Source organism: Leuciscus leuciscus (assembly GCF_965113295.1).
Source record: "Leuciscus leuciscus genome assembly, chromosome: 7".
Lineage (NCBI taxonomy): Eukaryota > Metazoa > Chordata > Actinopteri > Cypriniformes > Leuciscidae > Leuciscus > Leuciscus leuciscus.
The window spans coordinates 16,612,051-16,631,386 of NC_138731.1; the positions used below are offsets into that span (position 1 = coordinate 16,612,051).

At 40.4% G+C, this 19,336-nt stretch overlaps 1 protein-coding gene across 2 annotated transcripts in view; it reads right to left on the minus strand.

The window, feature by feature from the left end:
• Positions 1-18,602, minus strand: part of tsc22d1 (TSC22 domain family, member 1) — a 49,810-nt gene extending 31,208 nt beyond the window's left edge. Inside the window, exon 1 of one of the 2 annotated variants that reach the window (XR_014207349.1) lies at positions 15,531-18,602. Coding sequence is in view for 1 of the 2 variants with exons in the window: in XM_082175038.1 (XP_082031164.1) it covers positions 15,531-18,049 (2,519 nt within the window). In the remaining variant the exon portion in view is untranslated. The remainder of the gene's footprint in view (positions 1-15,530) is intronic. The other variant, XM_082175038.1, reaches the window with a different exon arrangement.
• Between the last annotated feature and the right edge of the window lie 734 nt (positions 18,603-19,336).

Here is a 19,336-nt window from a genome sequence, read left to right on the forward strand (position 1 = left end):
GCAGGCCGGGACACTCATTTAACTCAGACATTTTCTATTAAAGCATTATGCACACTGGGCATGAATTTTGGGCAAGGAAAAAAAAACTCCATGCATATTTAAACTCCTGATTGTTCAATAATCAATTCAACATATCCCGATTTTTTCAACATTATATTCAGTATGAATAGCTGTTTGCAAAATTCAGCAAAAATCGAAAAAAAAAATTATTCTCATGTAATTTAGGTTGCACCTTCACAACATTACTGGCTTTACATTACCAAGATAGGATATGGCTTTAAGCAATGTCACACGAGCATGAGTAAATTTTACACAACAGTTAATTATAGGTGATATTAACTTTTTTATTAACTAACATTAAATTGTCATGTTTTTGCCTTCACCAATTAAAATAATTCCAAACAAATCCACAACGCAGCCATTGTGCTTCTCTGAACAACAGTAATATTTCCTCACTGAATGAAACCATGTTTTTGAACGAATCGCTCTAATGAATGACTCAACAACTCACTCATAAAGACAGTCGCTGCATCCAAAATCGTATGTGAAAACAGTACGCCAACAGAGTAGTGTCCAAATACATAGTATGTGAAAAACAGAAGGCGAAAAGTACCTGGAAGACCCACTACTTCCAATGAGATTCTGAAGTGCACATTCGATGGTAACTTTACAATACCATGAGGTCACGAGAGAGGAACTGTCAATAGAAGTGAAGCGACGCAACTGGTGTGACGCGACAGTAACAACACGGCGGATGTAGTACAAACACATTTAATTCATACTACAGTAGTCAACATTTTGAAGTGGATCAAAAAAGTTAATCTAAGTTGTTCTTAGACAAGAACGGACTGAACGCAACGGTCTCTGACTCAGCGTATTTGGGCATGAGCAGTCGTATCAAATTACATTCATAATTGGCCTTACAGTCGTTAAGTGTGTGCACAAATGGTACATTTGATCTGTAATTATTATTTGAAAAATAACACTAGTGTTCAAATTTTACTACGTTGCTTTGCTGGCCGTAAATGCAGCGAATCCATGATAAATCCCAAGCACTGAAACTCAGTTCAAATTCAATGAACTGGGTGGCGCTGTGGAGCTGTTGATTGTATTTGATTATGTAATGTAGTCGTCTGCCTCGAAGTTTGGAATTACATGAAAATGATCTTACAAAATGGAATTACTTTTGATCAAATGAATTATTGAAACTAGTTATAATATTACTATGGGGACATTTAATATTCAACAATATTATTGATCTGCCTTATTATGGGTGGACGATGATGCAATTTTCATGTTATCAATGTGAAGCTGCTTTGATACAATCTGTATTGTAAAAAGCGCTATATAAATAAAGGTGACTTGACTTGACTACTACCACAATGAGAAATCACATGAAATGCAAACACCAGTCGAATGAGGAAAAAGAGCATTCAGGTAAGGCAAGCCCATCTGAGCGAGGTGAGATCTTAGACAGCAAAATGATCTTGAGCATATGGTTCCATCAAGTTTCGTCGAGGGAGACAGGTTTAAGAATAGAAAACAGTGTTGTTAGAAACAATCGCATAGCACACTGTTATCTTTGTGTCTCTGAGACGTCTGTCAGCTGAGGGCCTTTTTTTACCGAGCATGTGGAAATTGTTTCTCAACATGAACATTCAAAACAATATAAACACGATAACCATATGCCGACTCGAGTATATACGTGCATTACGATAACTGCCGCAGTCTCAGCGTTCAGTCTCAGTCTCTCGTTAAACATTTAAATAAACGAATATTCGTTTTTTTTATGAGCCCAAATATTTGAATACAATGTTTGAAAAATGCCCATCCCTAGTTCACTCTAGACCGATTAGCCTCCTCAACTGCTTACTCATGAGTCATGACACAAAGCAACAGCTAAAAGTATTCTTAATATCAACTTTTATTCGAAAGTAGTCTACTTTTACCTGTTGAGACCAAGCAAGAGTTGTGTTTGTGATGTTTGAGTTGGGGGAGGAGCAACAAGCGAAAGGGTCTTTTGTAAAATATGCGGTATTTTTGTAATCCCGCTAGGTGCCACTAGTGTCTCAGAAATTACACACTTCACCTTAAAACGTTTTTTATACTTCACAGGACATTTGAGCACCCCTCTCTAACAGCATGATTAGAAAAAAATAGAAACCAAAACGTAGATGAAAACTAAAACCTGTACATAACTGCCAAATGCAGAAAAGCATTCAATAATGACCTTACAGATCATGACGGATGAGGACATGGTGATTCATCACAACAGCCACAGAGGTCGATCAGTCAGTAGGGCCAAAAGCCATCTACACAGTCATTAAAACATCCACCAGCACCTACATGCTGACTCACAAGCCTGCTTCATCTGAATGACTGATGGGGAAGGAGCTGATGGTCTTATGTAAAAGCACATTCAATTAGCTTATTTAATGGTAAAGGGAAGTACTGGTCTAATTATGGACAGTTCTGTGCATTGTGATTATGTGCTGCTTGTGACAGACAAACAAAGTGAGGAAACAAGTGAGTGAAATGTGAGAGCAGACCGCATCATGTGTGTACGCGTCCAACTCACTCTCTCTTATTCACACACACTCTCACATTACTCGGCCCCACGGCTGGGTGAATGAAAGCCCTGTGTGTGGGCCCAAAGGAAAGTTCTCCATCAATACTGCATGGCTGTCACTAGATCTGTGCGTTCATGCTCCTCTGAGAAAGCTGGGCACACTTGAATGTGTACTGTGCAGCCTGTAAACAAAATCAACTGGAGGCTAGAAAACCCATTTATGTGTGCGCATTTAGCAAAACTTCAGAGAAAAGTAGTCAGACATTCATAACAAACCATATTAGACTAGCCTAGATAAAGGCTTGGTTTGAAATCAAAAGCAGTGCTGGATCACAATGCTAAGACGAGATCTATTCTTCTTGGATTAGACCTCATTCTGTTTAACACCATTCTGAGATGCAGCCCATCTTTAACAAGTTCTACACAAAAAGAGTGAAAAAATAAATAAACAAACGTTTGACACTGCAGAGCACATCTTGAAAGGACGCCATTCACTGTCAACGTGCTCCCATTCACTGCGATTTACACACAGCCTACCTGATACGGCTGCACACATCCACTCACAGCAGTCAGAACGAGCAGATTTCAGCACTGAGGGCTTAAAATACTCTCTGCAATCTAACCAGTAATTCAAAGCATCAGCTTCACCGCAGATTAGATGATAACCACAGCCATTAAGAGCTTCGAAAGCCAATAGTCAACACAACACAAAAAGCCTCTGATGACAGATTCCAATATAAAGAAGAGTAATCACTGTATCAGCTCCACCTGTGTGGCACCGCAGACTACAAAACAGCTGTATGAAGCAACTGTATAACACCGATGAGAAATCACTGCAGCATTCAAAATTAACCCATGGATGGTGGCAGCTAAGGAGATGAATAGATGGATGCCTTAAATCATGGGGTCAAGGTGGGCAATTACCTAATTTTCACCTGGCAGAAATGATACAAAAATTAATAAATTAAATAAATGACATTTTTGAAATATAAATATAAATAAAAGTAAAAAAACTAAAAAGATATATAGATTTTTTTTTTTAAATGTATAAATATAAATAAAAGTAAAAAAACTAAATAGATATATAGAAATATAAATATTTTTTAAATTTATAAATATAAAAGAAAATCAAAAGAAAAAATTAAATGCATTAAATAAATAAAAAGTACATACATTATAAAAAAAATTAAAAATTAAAACAATTGAGAAGAAACTCGAGCCATTTCTAAAAAAAGAGAATATCCCAGAATTGTGGGTGGGCTCTTTTGATTCCGGCCAGTAAGTAACCAGTCAGAACACCCTAGCAACCACCTAAAAATGTTAAAATCTAGTTTTAATTTTAGTATTGCTCAAGTCTAACTGACTGATCCATTGTCTGTTGGTGCTCGAGGTGATGGACAGCTTCCAGTGTAGACAGCCTCAAATCTGGGGTAGATGCGGTGCAAGACTGAGCAAATGAATGCCATACAAGTCTCTTTCAGAAGGTTGTGATGTTTGTGTCTGGTCTAATAAAGGCTCTGTGTACAGTGGTTCAGGTTTGAGTAAGTGAAAAGGCAGGATTCTTGATGCATGTGGGAGGGTTGCCTAAGGGGACATGGCTCTAATTTACAAGGGCCAAACCCAGCGCAGTCAGGGAGCTTCTGGCACTGCGCACTCAAACAAGCCAAGGCAGAAACCCCAGTCATCTGCTGCCATCAGAGGACCGTAAGAGAGGAATGAGAAGGTTGCGATGTCAGTAAGGCTGCAAGTCTTAATGCACAGATCTGATCTTTTGACCATTTCCGATTTTTTGTCCCGCCTGTTTACATTCACTCTAGACACGACTGGTATCCGATATCTGCGTTTACATTAATCCCCAGCCAAAATAATTCTGTTGGTGATCGCTTTACTATGTGACATGGCCGTACTAAAATTATTTTACAATTCACTTTGGGTGGCCATAATTATTTGCATCGATAAGTTAAATTATTAGCATGGATGAGTTAAAAGCTGTCATGGATGTTTGCAGCTAAAAATCTAGCTGAAAAGATACCGTAAAATAACCATTTTCGTAGTGCGGTAAGAGTATTTATTTGATTTTTGTGTTTATACTTGTGCAACAAATTCTGATGTGTCAGATGAGAGTAAAAATGTATGTATTAGCGATACTGGATAATCTCCAGGATTTTAAATGAAACCGTTACATTTAATCTTTTATTCCCTGGCCAGAATCCATCAGGACTTCTCTAAGGATGCTACAAGGACGCTTAGCACGTCTCTGCCACAACCACACTGTTTGCATACATCACAAGGAGAACAATGGACACACACTTTCAGTCATCTGGAAGAGGTGCTACTCTGTTCTTTTTTCTTACCATCACTATTTATCTTTCACTTAGAATAGGATTATAACCCTTCCAAAAAAGGCAAGGAAACATGACAGGACAAAAAACAGCTTCCCACTAGCCAGCAACACTAAAACAGGGCCTGATTTGTTAAAGGGGCCATTCCTGGAAAGTCCCCGTTTGACACCAGTGCTACAAATACAGATGGCCACAGGACCCATGGGACAGTGTAGCAGGAGGTCGCCTGAGAACACAAGCTCATGGTTACCGTTTCAAACAGTGGCACTGCCCACTGATTCACCCCACATAGCTAGAACTGCCTGAGACAACAAGTACTGATATACTACGGACAATTATCAACACTCTGCTGACTCCTGGACATTTCCACTAGACAGAGAGAGAGAGAGAGAGAGAGAGAGAGAGAGAGAGAGAGAGAGAGAGAGAGAGAGAGAGAGAGAGAGAGAGAGAGAGAGAGAGAGAGAGAGAGAGAGAGAGAGAGAGAGAGAGAGAGAGAGAGAGAGAGAGAGAGAGAGAGAGAGAGAGAGAGAGAGAGAGAGAGAGAGAGAGAGAGAGAGAGAATTTTATCATAATTTTGGTACCTGACTCAGGTCAATGTGACTTGACCAATTACTACATTGACCAAATTTGCCATTGTTATTGGGCTATAATAAAATCCAGATGGTAAAGGCAAAGTCATCTGCACTATTTGTATGGTGGAATTTAAATATAAAACCTCAACATGTATGAAATATATATATTTTTACAAGCATTTGAGAAGATAACAGCAAGAAATAAATTTCCTGCAAAACTGCTGCATTCTAAGAAATCACTGACAATTTTCTTACATTGTCATCCAAATGAAATGGCAGACTCAACACATATTTGTGTTGGAAAGACATATTCCTAAAAAAGGAAATATACAAAATTAAATATAAATTAAAAGTTATATCTAAATATAATTAGATTAAATAGCAAATTATTGACACTGATTTACTGACACTGAATTGTTAAATCGACTGACAGCCCAAGATTCATCGTTTTCCATGACAGTTTGTTTAATTGTAGTAAATTCCACTCTTTGTATTGTGGAATTTAAATAAAACCTTGACAAGTATGAAATGCACATTATGAAAATGGCTCCTGCAAAAACTAAATTCCATAGGAAACACTGATATTTTTGTTTTTTTTACTAAAAAAGGGAACTAAAATATAAATAAATTAGATTAATTGCAAATTAAAGTCTGAGCAGACTGAATTAAATCTAATGACATTCGCCAATGCCGTTTCTCTGTTATCCAAGTAATAAACATTATTTCTACTGGTATTGTACAAGGCAAAATGTCAGTAAGGATTCAGCTCATGAACTGACATGACCCCGGATGAGAAAGCAACCTCTGTAGAGAATAGAGATCTGTTCTTTACCCATGCTTCCTTGAAAACCACCATGACAGAGCACAGCAACTGCTATTCTGCCAGACTCCGATCTAAGGCTAGGCATAAATTTGCATGTATTCTGCAGCTAGTCCAAAAACAACCAACCAAACAATAATTCTTAAGTCCTTTGATTCAGATTTCCAGCACAAAGAAGCGTGGCGTGGTTTTAAATGGGAACTCGTAGCCCCTGCAGAATGAGCGCAGCTTCTCCAGAGCCAGTGCGAGAGTGATGAAGACACAATTGTCTCTGGAAGGCTTATGCTAGGGGGTTTTAGGGCTGCCGGTTGCTATAGCAGCTCGGTGGCAGCTCAGACGAGCGGGCAGACCAGCGTAAAGGACAGGGATGGGCAAGCGCGCGGGGGTTTGCACAGAAAGCGCGAGATGGCCGGCGGCCAGGCGACACTGGCAGTGTGGCTGAAACAATGACTCAGTGCTAATGGCTCACAGCGGCACGCTGGATGCTAAATACAGAGCCCGGCACTCATTCAGCCTCCTCGCAAAAGAGAGAGGGATTACTTTGGACAAAGTGTTGGGAGAACGACGATAAACCCCAGCGTGTCTAAAGAGTACTTTGCCATCGGATGGAATTGCATCAAATAAAAGCAACTCCATAAGATGTGGTCCTGGAGTGATGATTAGTTCACTTGAGCTTTTGTTCTTACATCAGTTCATTTATATTTTTAACGTTTAAATAAGATTTCTGTCATGACAACTCTTGGAGTGTTTGGCATGGTAATGGGTATGACAATGTTGTCTGTTTGGTTATTATTGCTGCTGCGGGACTTGCTATTGCCAATACAAACCCGACACACTGCTGTGAGCAAGTAAGACATGCTGCTGCTGTACAATATAGCGTACATGAATTACCAGTTGCAGATATATACAGGTGGAGCTGGGGAAGGTGGAGGGTTTCTGAAAACACGCTGCACAAAGGCAAATGCTACCCAAGTGTTTGAAGGTCGAGCAGTGAGCTCATTGGCTACTGATACGGCAGGAACCAATCAGCTGCGCACTATAGATAACGATGTGATTATGAACAGGCGAGTTAGAGGACCTATTAGCCTGCGCCATCTAGTGTTTCACACCAGAACTTTCTATATCAACAATGTTCACATTCACATATAGGTGGACGGCACCCAAATGATGAATGATCTAGACTAGGGTGTCTGAGGACTGAAGCAGAGATTAATTTGCACAAGTCCAAGCTGCTTGCTTTTTATCTGGTATTAGGAGTTTAGAATTGTGCAGAGGTGAGAACTTGACTGGTAGATAATCTGTGACACACATGGTGTTTGTGGCAGGGATGGGGAGGAAGTGGAGATAAGACACTCTGCACAGATGGGAGACAGCAAGGTGATTGGTGGGAAAAAATTCCCACTGTCAAAGATGATCAATCATTCAACCGACAGGCCATTAATACAGTCAGTAAAAGTTTATGTTAAGCACTAAAGGGCAATTAAATAAACGTCAGCTGAAAAGACACTTTCACATTTATCAGAGAAGAATAAACCCTATCTAAATTAGAAGCTGTCCGATTCAAAAGAGAGTCGAGGAAATGTGTTGTTCAGCGGCCGCCATGTTTTCCACAGTGACCTCATTTCACTCTGTCCAGTCTGGTGATACAAGAGGATATCTCATTGTACATGTTTAACAGAGCAAGAGTGCGGCATGAGCACATGCTCAAGGTTGCACACGAGATTTCCTGCCCAGTCTGAAACCACAGAGAGAGGCAGCTTTCCAACTCTGCTGACTCACGTGCCGACTGCTCTTAGAAAGCCAACATAGGAAGGGATCAAACTTTCTACAGGCTGTAGCTCAGGCATGAATAACGACTTGGGCTGGGGAGTGCTTTAATTTCAGAGCAGCGATCTGGATTTCTCCGTAGGGATATTAATCAGGTAGCAAAGGACTGACCTTTAAGTAAAAGTATGCATGTTTATCATTACATGTCAGATAATGAGAGCACTGGAGTTTGGAAGATAAAAAAAGAAATATATCTGTGCAATAAAAGCATAAGATCTAATTTAGTCCATTTCAAAATAATTTTCAGATGATAATAGGACAAACAAATAAACATGGACATAATGAAACACGCACACAAAAGGCCGAGGCTTGGTTATGCAAATACCTCATCCATTTAAAAACAAATCTACTGAAGAGAAGAATAAAACAATACCCGTCCCCAACGATTTCTGAAAGCAAACCGTTAATTCCTCTCACTGCTGGACAAACATTATTAAAAGCAATGAAAATAAAATTAAGGAGGTCATGCACTGCAATCATTTTACCCAGCAGATCACAGGAGTCTGCTAAAACATGACAATGCAACAGCCAGGAGGTTGTTTTGCTTGGTCTCCGTTCTGCTGTTCAGAGAGCACTTAAATTGGGCTGGCTAAATGGGCCAGATGAAAATATCCACTCGGCAAATATGCTTTACAAGTAATAAAACGTGTTGTTGCGCCTTGGCACTTCCCTTTACGCTTTTTGTAGAGGCTTCATAATAATGAACTGTTTACATGTGAATGTGTTGCTTAGCAGCCGTCCAAATGAGATTCTCTCTGGACAACTGAACAGAGCCGAACATGGCCGAAGAAGCATTCAACGCAACAGTTATGATGCAACTCTGTAGTTTTCAGAACTAAAATGTTGAATTTTTTGTACCCAATGTGCATTCAGAAAGCTAACAATTAGAGATTTATGGGAGAAAAACAATTGCAATCAGGATATGTAGGAAGCACCAAAGCATTCAAGGAGATGTTGTCGCGCCTGGGAAAGAATATGAAAGCCAGCAGATTTCAAACCTGAAAAGAGTTGAGACAAGCGCAAATGTCTGTTGTGAATGTGAGAAACCAGTTCAGCTGAGCTCATGAGGTCTCTGCCCCTATTAGCTTTCAGTCCCTAAAGTACTTTGCTGTGCTCTCTGCTCTCAGGTTTGGAAGGACAGGTTCTAATCCAAATGACATCATCCCAAAAAAAAAACCAAAAAAAAGTGCATACAAAGAGCCTTCTGATGTCTGTATTGTGGCTAAAAAAAAACACATTAAAGGGAAAGTTCGCAGATAATGAAAATGTTCTAATTTATTCACCCCCTCATGTCATTCAACCCTGTTTTAATCACCCATCCGTGAAAAAAAAAAAAAGAAAAGAAAAAGAGATGCTAGTCAGAATGTCTGAGCAGTTTTGTTTCATTCAACAACAAAAAAAAATCTTGATTTATATCATCAAGCTTCAATATAAATAAAGTAATAGAGGAACATTATAAATATGGCCCATAGGGCTTATGCGCTATATTCCCAGTCTTCTGCAGCCATACGATGGTGTGAAGATCAGGCAGAAATGTAGCCTAAGCCTTTATTAGGGCTATCGCCATATCTTACACACAGAAACTCAAAGTTCTTCATGACAACCCGTAAAAATAAAAGTTTGGCTAACTTGAAGACACTGTGACAGAAATATATTACTATTGTATGCTAATAATTATAATAAATACATTATAATAATTAGTATTAAAACATTATTTAAGAAATTTCAAAGAAGTTTTAATTTCAAAAGTAAAACTTGTTCATTTTATTACATTTTAAAAGATTAAAACATAACATACAAAACATTTTATAGGACCCTATTATTGCAAAACAGTAAAGGCTATACCTTATGTTAAAGTTTGATTAATTAAATAGACATGCTTTTAGATTGTTACAATTGAATTAGGCTAAACCATAAAAATCCATCACATTGTAAACTATACAGGGGGAACACCAATTAAATGATTTGTTTACTTCATTTTAAATGACATAAGGAAGTTTTTATAATAACAATAATGTTATAATAACAACAACAACTTTTTTAATGAGATTATTTCTATAGTCTGCTTTTCTAGCTGACTAACGAGTTTATGGACATTAAATGGCTTTTCTGATGTAAATAGTATGTGAACATTACGTGACATTGTTTACAATCGGTTTAATTGACGTCACTGAGCGATTACATGAGACATGATACATTTCAGTAAGTCAGTCTATATCTTTCAACATACCTTCTGAGGTTAATTCATGTTTATTTCGTGCTGTAACTAGTAGTAAAGTGTAGTGGTCGACCGATATATCGCCAAGGCCGATATTTGTCATTTTTAAAATGCGCATATATATATATATATATACATATATATATATATATACATATATATATATATATATATATATATATATATATATATATATATATATATATATATATATATATATATATACATACATATATATATATATATATATATATGTATATATATATATATGCGCATTTTAAAAATGACAAATATATATATATATATATATAATATCGGCTTTATGTCGGCCATCCTGCTCTCTAAGATATCGGCATCGACCATCAAAAAAAACAATATCGGTGCCACTTCACTTTTTACGACGAGAGCGATATGTCACGCCACATTAAAGAATACCAAAACGGTATTTATTGTTTGAATTGCATTAATAAACCAGAATTCGAAAACTGAGACTTTGATCCATATCAAAACAAGTAACAAAACTTATTGCGATATTTTGGATTGAATGCACACTAAAAAGCTTTCTTCATTCATCAACTGAAAACAGCATAGCCAGAGACCAAAATATCTATTCTTGGGATTTAAGAATTGATATCGAAAATAACAGAAAAAAAAACAGAAAAAAGAAAATGGGGAAATTTTTTTAATGGATTTCATAGGGCCCTACTTGGTTCACTGATAGTGTTCCCCTAGGGATAGTTTCATTCATAATGTGCAACTCATCAAGGTGTGGCGTCATTGAGGGCAAACGTCATATGTTCTCAAATGAGTATCATATGAGTATTTTGTTGAAATACAGAGACTTAAGTTTCATTCTCTTTCTAATTATTGTATGGCTTCAGAAGAGTCTACAACACCCAATTCCCGTTTTTATGGAGCTTGACCGTACCATCAACGTTCTGTGGAAAAGAGCAGTTCAGACATTCTGCCCAACATCTCTGTGTTCAATGCCCCCCATTGAACACAGAGATGTTGGGCAGAATGTCTGAACTGCTCTTTTCCACAGAACATGAAAATTAGAGCCCCCGAAAGGAGTGGATAAATGAATATTTTCATTTCTAGATGAACTATCCCTGTTATGGAGATGGGGAGAGCAGGGGAAATGAATATCACTAAGGGACCAAGAGAGAAAGCACAAACTGCCGCTTTAAGTTCTGCCACGTTATCTGCTCTGGCCCGATCTGGCCGAGTGAAAGCATTTCCTCTCCTATCCCATTCCACACGGTCATTAATTGGAGAGATAATCTACATGATCTCTACACAATGAGTGATTCATTGAGACTCACATGTGTGGCTTTTATCACTGCCAAGAGCAGATTACATTGAAAAAAAAGCGAATGTGAGATAATCTTTCTATACGAGGCTGCCAGTCTGTGGCACACTGTGACCTAAGAACAGTATAATAAAAAGATTGAAATAATTTGTGCTGACTTAATCTGTTATTGAGCAAGAGCAAAATGGGAGAAAACTGAATGATCTCATCCTGTATAAGTGGCCTCATGCTTTACACCAAAACAGCACCAGCTGATAGTCTTTCACAACAAAGAAATAGGTTGAAATTCAATTGTTTGCTCACTGAGAGGAAAAAGCTTTTCCTGTATTTTGTTTTGAATGGTTGGCTCTCTTGTAGGCAGGCCTACAGTCCTTCAACCAAACAACCACACCGAAAATATGACACTGGTTAAAAAGCACATCTATGAGACACAACACAGCAATTCCCACAGCAGGACAGCAAGCCTTGGAGGATGGACTTGAATCCAACAAATGTGTAGTCCTCCACATTAGGGGTGGGCGATATAGCCTCAAAATTGTATCACGATATTTCAAGAATATTTGCGATAATGATATTTATGACGATATAAAAAAAAAAAAATGTAGACAATTTTATTTATTACATTTATCTCACCTAAATGTTTGCTCACTCAATGTGTTTTTACAATTGGGTAATTGTGTTTTTAAGAGTTTACACAACACAAGGAAGCTTGATTTCAATCTTTGAATTAAATTGAAAAAAGTAGCAAAAAATATATACAAAATAATAAAGATACAAATAAAGAGAAAAGTTTTTGGGTAGGTCTAACACTATTCAGAAATACTACAGAAACTGAATAAGGTAAATCAATGTAAAATAACACTAGTGCTGAGTCCTGACTAAATTAAATACATAGGCTATTAATTCTGATTCCTTACAATGAAAGCTATCTTTTGTTGTTTTGATGACAACATTAATGACAGACACACATGGCTGCTGTCACTTTTAGAGCTAGTGCCCGGATCCATTACTGTTTTACTGTCTGTCACACTATTGCGTTTTATGCTTATTTCAGACATAACCGACTGTTTACGAATATACTAACCATGACTGGAATTTTTACACAATTTTGCGTGTTTTTTCTCCCGTTAAAGCGATATAATCCGCGAAAAATAACTTTTGTTACTCGCGAGCTGTTTGTGAGACGGCTTTATGTGTGCACGCAGAGTAAACATCTCTCAGAGAGCGCGCGAAAGTACTGAATAGTTTAAAATCGCAAATGTTTAAACTGATAAGACTTAATAAGAAGTGAAAATGATAAACTTTAGTTACGATGGAAGTGACAAGATAATTCCGTCAAGTCCTGACTGCTAAACACAAGAGTGTGGTATCGACGCTTGACTTATGCAACCCATTTTGAGAGCGAGAGAGAGAAGAGGCGGCACCGCTGAACACGGCGGTTGGTAAAATCAATGTTTGCGGGGGAATTTCCCGCATTATAAGAGGTAGACCTGCGGGAATTATTAAAATACTATTGAAGTAGCTCCTTTTTAGGTACTAAATCATCATTGGAGGCTGACTTGCTGCTCTCACGCTCAGACAGGTGTTGTTATTGTGCGTGCTAGGGAACGTAATGCGCCATACGTCATTGCGTCGCTATATCAGTGACATCGCGATATGACACTTTTATCATGTAAAAATGTATACCGGTATTATCGTGGACGGTATGAAATGGCACACCCCTACTCCACATCATGTCGATCACGAGATTAAACTCAAAGGATATTAAAAGTGTCAAGCTGTCAACATGGCAAGTTACATTTAACAGCAAACTTGGTCATGGCTATCTGCAGGTCTGGCCAATATACTGAATATTCAGGACTTATTTGCAATGATTTTGCTGGTGATACACAAAGTAACATTGTGAATATGATTTTATTTCAATGGTTCACTTTAGACATTCTACTAAGTAACTTTGCAACTACATGTCAACTTACTCTCATTAGAGTATTAGTAGAGACTGTAGTAAACTTATAATAGACTTAAGTTAGGGTTTGGTGTTGTTGAGGTTAGTAGATTAAGTTGACATGCAGTTGCAAAGTTACTAAGTAAAATGTCTGGTGGGCCATCACAATAAAGTGTTACCACCATATGATGATTTTAATATGGCCATTACATTTCATTAGACTAGTTTTATAATACTACTACTTACAAGCATTAGAGAGTTTAGACAGACATTTAAAAGCATCTGATTTAATGTTAAGAGTTTATAAATTCTGTGAACATTTAAACTATGAAAAATGAGTTGCACATTTTACTTTTTGCATGAAACATTACAAATCTCCCTGGGAACCCATTATGTAAAGCTATTTGAAAGCAAAAGCATATCAAAATATATACTGAATCTCACTAAAAGTCTTAAAACTATGCCACCAATTTAGAAGACCATGTAGTTGACAAGAAGTGCGGACCAAAAATTTACAAGGCCATTAAGTGCAATACAAGTGTGATCTCATTCCCAGCGAGGGTCTGATGTTTTGTGACCACCACATTTTATTTACATTATGTCTGAATATAGTTTTGAACAGATCTGGTCTGTGATCTGACATTGTAAAGCCAGACAATAAAAGCTTTAAGCAAGATTTAAGCAACACCTGAGAGAAAGAAGTGGTGCCACACTTGTGTGTGTGCACTGTGACAAAACTGTCTGTTTCAAAAAGGAGTGTTAGATTACAGAGCACTAGGACATCTGTTAGACAAGCTCTGTCAAGCACAGGAAACTTTACTTATGAACAACTCATTAAAATAGCACAGTATAAACATGCATGCCTGTTTCTTCTGAACAGCTTAAGACAAATGCAAACATATGTCACACCGTTTTAGCAGTACGTTAAAAAATGTGTATGCATTGCAACCTGGATTATTAAGTATGACATGCAGAACTTGCTTTCATATGTAGGTTACATTTTTGGCCTTGCAGTAAAAAAAAAAAAAAAAAAAAAAAAAGACTAGACTGAAGCTACAGTTTCTGGATTTTAAAAAGGTTGAGATCTACTAACAGAGTACACTGCTATCTGTATGCAAAAACAAAGACAACCTACGTTTAAACAGACACACAGTGATCTATTTTGGGTTTAACTGTGTTACAGTTTGAAGTAAAGGGGGAAAAAAAAGCATCTGCAGCAAGCTCATTTTTAGTCTGTATTTGAGTCCTAAAAAGCATATTTACAGCTTTTAGTCCATAAAATGTTAGCTTAGATGCCACCTATATATTAGTGTAACACTTAAATGTCACTTTTAGCTGATATACTCATTTAAAATATCCAATCGTTCTCTTACAAAATAGACTAAAAATAATGATTCATCATGCAATCATTCTGTCCAATCAAATTCTATCTAGAATGAGAAAGAACCACCCACTAAAACACCTACATCTAACTATGGCTGTGATGTAAACAAAAGACTATTGGCCCCTGTTTCAAAAGTGAATGTCAACAGTACAAAAATACAGCCATCTGAAGTGATTTCATGGGGTCTTTAAAGGCATGCTGACATAGGCTACTTTGTAGATCAAAGCATTTACCTTTACCTTACTCGTTCTGTCTGTAACACCACAATAACAGTCTACACTGTTGTTATGTGAGAAAACACTTCTAGCTATGCTATATGGAAGCCTAAATCCCTGCTTCAAACCTGTCTGCTGTGATATTTAATGCATAACACCACCCTTTATGTTTCAAGCACTGCATTAAGCCATAACGCTGATCATCACCCATAACGCTGATCATCACCCACTGCTTGCATGTGAAATTTGTAATAAAGCTAGTCCAACTGTAATTACAATGGTAAATGAATTGAATGAATAAGCAATGCAAAAGTACTGAAACTTACCCATCATCCTCTCCATCCACAGGTAAGCTCTTCAGCAGGCTGGCGGAGGCAGTTAAGGCACTGACTCCACTGCTTCCCTCTGGACCACGGGAGGTGCCCGTCTGGGAGGCACATTCACCACCGGCTGGCTTGGGTTGCATGAGCAGAGACTGGTGCTGTAACAGAAGGAGCTGGGCATCCTCCAGCGTTCTGGGCATAAATGCAGGCTGCGGCCCGGTCTCTTTTGAGCCATTCTGGATCAGACTGGACTGCGGATCACTCTGAAGTTTAGGAGGAATGCCTGATGAGGTCACGGCCGGGACAAACTGTGTGCCACGAGCTTGTGACTGCTGCTCCAGGGAGGGCTGAGGGGCGAGCTGCTGCCCCTGGGTCTGCTGCACGAGACCGGTGCCCGACTGCACCAGCTGGGACACGATCTGGACCATCTGTGCGGTGGGGGTCTGTTGTGGCTGCAGGAGGCCTTGCTGAAGAGGTTGAGCAGCGGAGGGTTGAGAAGCCACGATCGGGATGGGGGCGGGCAGGTGGGGCAGTGTTTGTGTTGACCCAGGTGGCACAGTGTTCATGACCTGCTTGGATTGAGGGAAGTCCGGTGGTAGGCTGCCTCCAGGGATTAAGGGGTTAACATGTGCTGGTGCTACCTGGGCCGGTGCGGGCGAGTAGCCCATCTGCTGCTGGGTCACCACAGGAGAGGATTGTGCTGCCTGGGCATATGTCAGTTTGGGCATATGAGTGGGCACAGCTGTAGACGAATGCCCGATTGCGTTCTGCAGTCCTCCGATAGTTCCCGGCTGCGGCTGCTGAATGCTCGCCGGCATCGGAGCTACCGCATTAGTCTTAAGATGAGCATGGAGGTCCTGGGGTTGCATCTGAGACATGGACACGCTGGAAGAGGAGTAGTCATGCTTTTGAGCAGCGGGCTGTTGGAAGGTCTGTTTCGCAGCCGAGGAGCCGCCAGTGTCTCCGCTACCCAGACTTTCAGTGTAATGGCTGGCCGAGCTGCTGACAGAACTCCCACTTACAGACTCTCTGTCCGGACACACAACACTCTCAGGCACAAACTGGCGAATGCTTTCGACCGTTCTGGTGCTGGGGGCATTTTCAGAGGACGCCGCACCCGGGACCTCCTTGTCGTAAAACTCGGTGCACGTCCACCTACCCTTCTTAAAAGGCTCAGAGGTAGAGTCCAATTTGACCACTCTGAAACGTGAGCTGGTGGAGGCAGGAGGCGGCACTTGGGCCTGCGGAGGATGAGCGTTCATCACTGGGGCAGAGGGAGCAGGCACTGCATGCTGGCCCACGACAGCTGGCCCCACCTGCCCTGCGCCTGTCGGAGCAACACCACCGGAAACTGTGGGAGCAGCGGTGACACCCGTGCCAATTATTCCACTGGGAATGTGTGTCAAGTTTACGGTTTGGTTACTAATACTATTCAAAGCAGGGGAGTAGTTTACACTGCTACTATTGGTACTCTTGCCACCCACAGCAGGCACACTGGTGGAATTTAACATACAAACATTATTTGTTAAAGGATTACCAGTACTAATCGTGGCACCTGAAGTCACAGAGATCATTCCAGTTCCTGAGGCGACAGTAGCCAAAGGCTGGCCGATGACACTGGTTGTGCCAACAGAGGCATTCGCAATCAATCCTACCACATTTGAAGGCATTTTCTGGCCTGTGCTAGCTAAAGCTCCAGAGCTTGAAGTCACTGAAGCTGTGACTGCAACTCCCAAAGGATTCCCAATCTGTGTCCCACCAGCAGGATGGGCTTTTTTAGAGGAAGCAGAATTATGATGATGATGGTGAACTGTCCCGTTAACCATGGTGCCGTGCAGGTGTGCTTGGGTGAGGATGGTTGGCTGGTTGGGTGACACGGCCCCTGGGGTCTCCGCCTCATGGAAGTTATTCAGTGTCTCCTCTGAGGAGCTCCTTTCCGGTCCTCCTGCATTGTTGTTCTGCGAAAGGGACACATCCATGATCTCGGAGGATGATAAATCCTCGGTGTGGGACTCATCCAAGTCGTCACAACTCTCTGTGTCTTCTGTAATGCTGTTATTGGTGCTGACAGATGTCTGAGCGGGGGTAACGCTGGTGATCTGAAAGCCACTCTTCTTCTTCATCTGTGCCACTGCAGTGGGCAGAGCTTGGGGAAACATAGTGGTCTGCAAGGGGATACTGAGGCTCTGAGGAGGGTTCTGGGGCCCAAGCGAGGATGCGGCCGGTGTTTGAGACTGAATCAGCACCGGTGGTGAATACTCATCCCCTAGCATTAAGTTGTTGCTATTAAGGCTGGTGCTTCCCGAAGTTGTCAATGAGGAGGAACCACCTACCGCGCTGTTACTGCTGTCCCGTCTGGGTAAACTCATGGGGTAAACCATTTTTCGGGCGCTGCCGGAGTCTCCTGATCGGTCGTGGTGATTCATTTCTGAAGGATAGTCTCTGACAAAGTTATAAATACAGCTCAAGAGAACAAGCTCTTTTTGGGAAGCAACTTGAAGCCGCTCGAGTAATTTCCACATAAAACCAACACTTTTCCAGTAACGTTAACTGCCACGATAATTCCACTTGGAGGTGTATTTAAATGTCCACCATGAGGAGCAGGCTAATGCCAATGCTAAGTTAACAGTCGCTAGCGAGCTAGCCGACACGGATTCGCTTCAGCTGTTGTTGTTGTTTTCAAAACGTATATCCTCGCAAAACCATTCAGCACAGCATAATGGTGAAGTTTAAACGTGAAGGAGACGACACAGACGGCCCGAGGTGATCGATATCCAACCTTATCGTTACAACGACAGCGTCTCTCCCCATCACAGTTCAAACTGCCAGGCGCATTTTCAATTGTTGTATCACCCGTCACCAGAGCACGAAATCACACGAAACAAAGTCCTTCGGCCAGCGTCAGTTGACAGAGAGAAACCGAGCAACTCAGCGCTGCCCTGCTTTATTCCATCCCGTGCTTTCTTTTGTTTTAGTCCTGTGTTAGCGCTATGTCTCTCTCCCACTCTGGTCCTATTCACCAGCTGCCTCCTTGTAATGTAGCCTGTGCTAGTGCTATCAGCCTGTGACGAGTCACCGAAAGGGGGAGGAGAGCGCGATAACATGGCGACCGCGCATGGCAGTTCACGTTCACAGCGGCCAGACATAAAGCCGAGAGAGTCTGGCAATGATGGGCGGAGGACAGGGGGGAGGGGGGTGTCCTAGAGACGGCCGGCGAAGAGCTCCGAAAACCCTCGAACGAAGCCGAGTCCAGCCAACTGTGTTGGTGAGGGATGTTTCTTATTATAGCCTTCGGTAACTGTGGCAGCAAACACTCAGAATAACATCTTTTGTCCGCTGTGGTTATTATTATTTGACATTGAAGAAGGGGAGAGAAAGACAGGGCACGGATTTCTGGGTCCTATTAGGCTGACAAATTGGTTTAGCTATGTACAATTTTATTGATTCAAAACTCATTAAACCGAAAATGAACATTTTGTACCTGAGATAGATGTAGTAAACACCAGTATTTAGGTGAGGTGCTGTTGTGTGTTTTTGTCCTGTACAGGGCAGCGACATCAACAAGATGTAAACAGACCCTGTGACATCAATGATTTGTTCTGTTTTTGCAAAACAGCTAGTCTGAAAGAGTAGCCAGATATTTCCACAGACAGAAAAGAACAACCAAACACATCTGCACTGACACAGTTATTTTACACACGCTGTTTGTTGCTCACCTCTGTTGATGAGAAGTAAAGTTCTAGGTCCAGCAGACCTACACAGTGTCTACTATTCATGTGTTTTGCTTTAAACATGTATAATTTAATTCC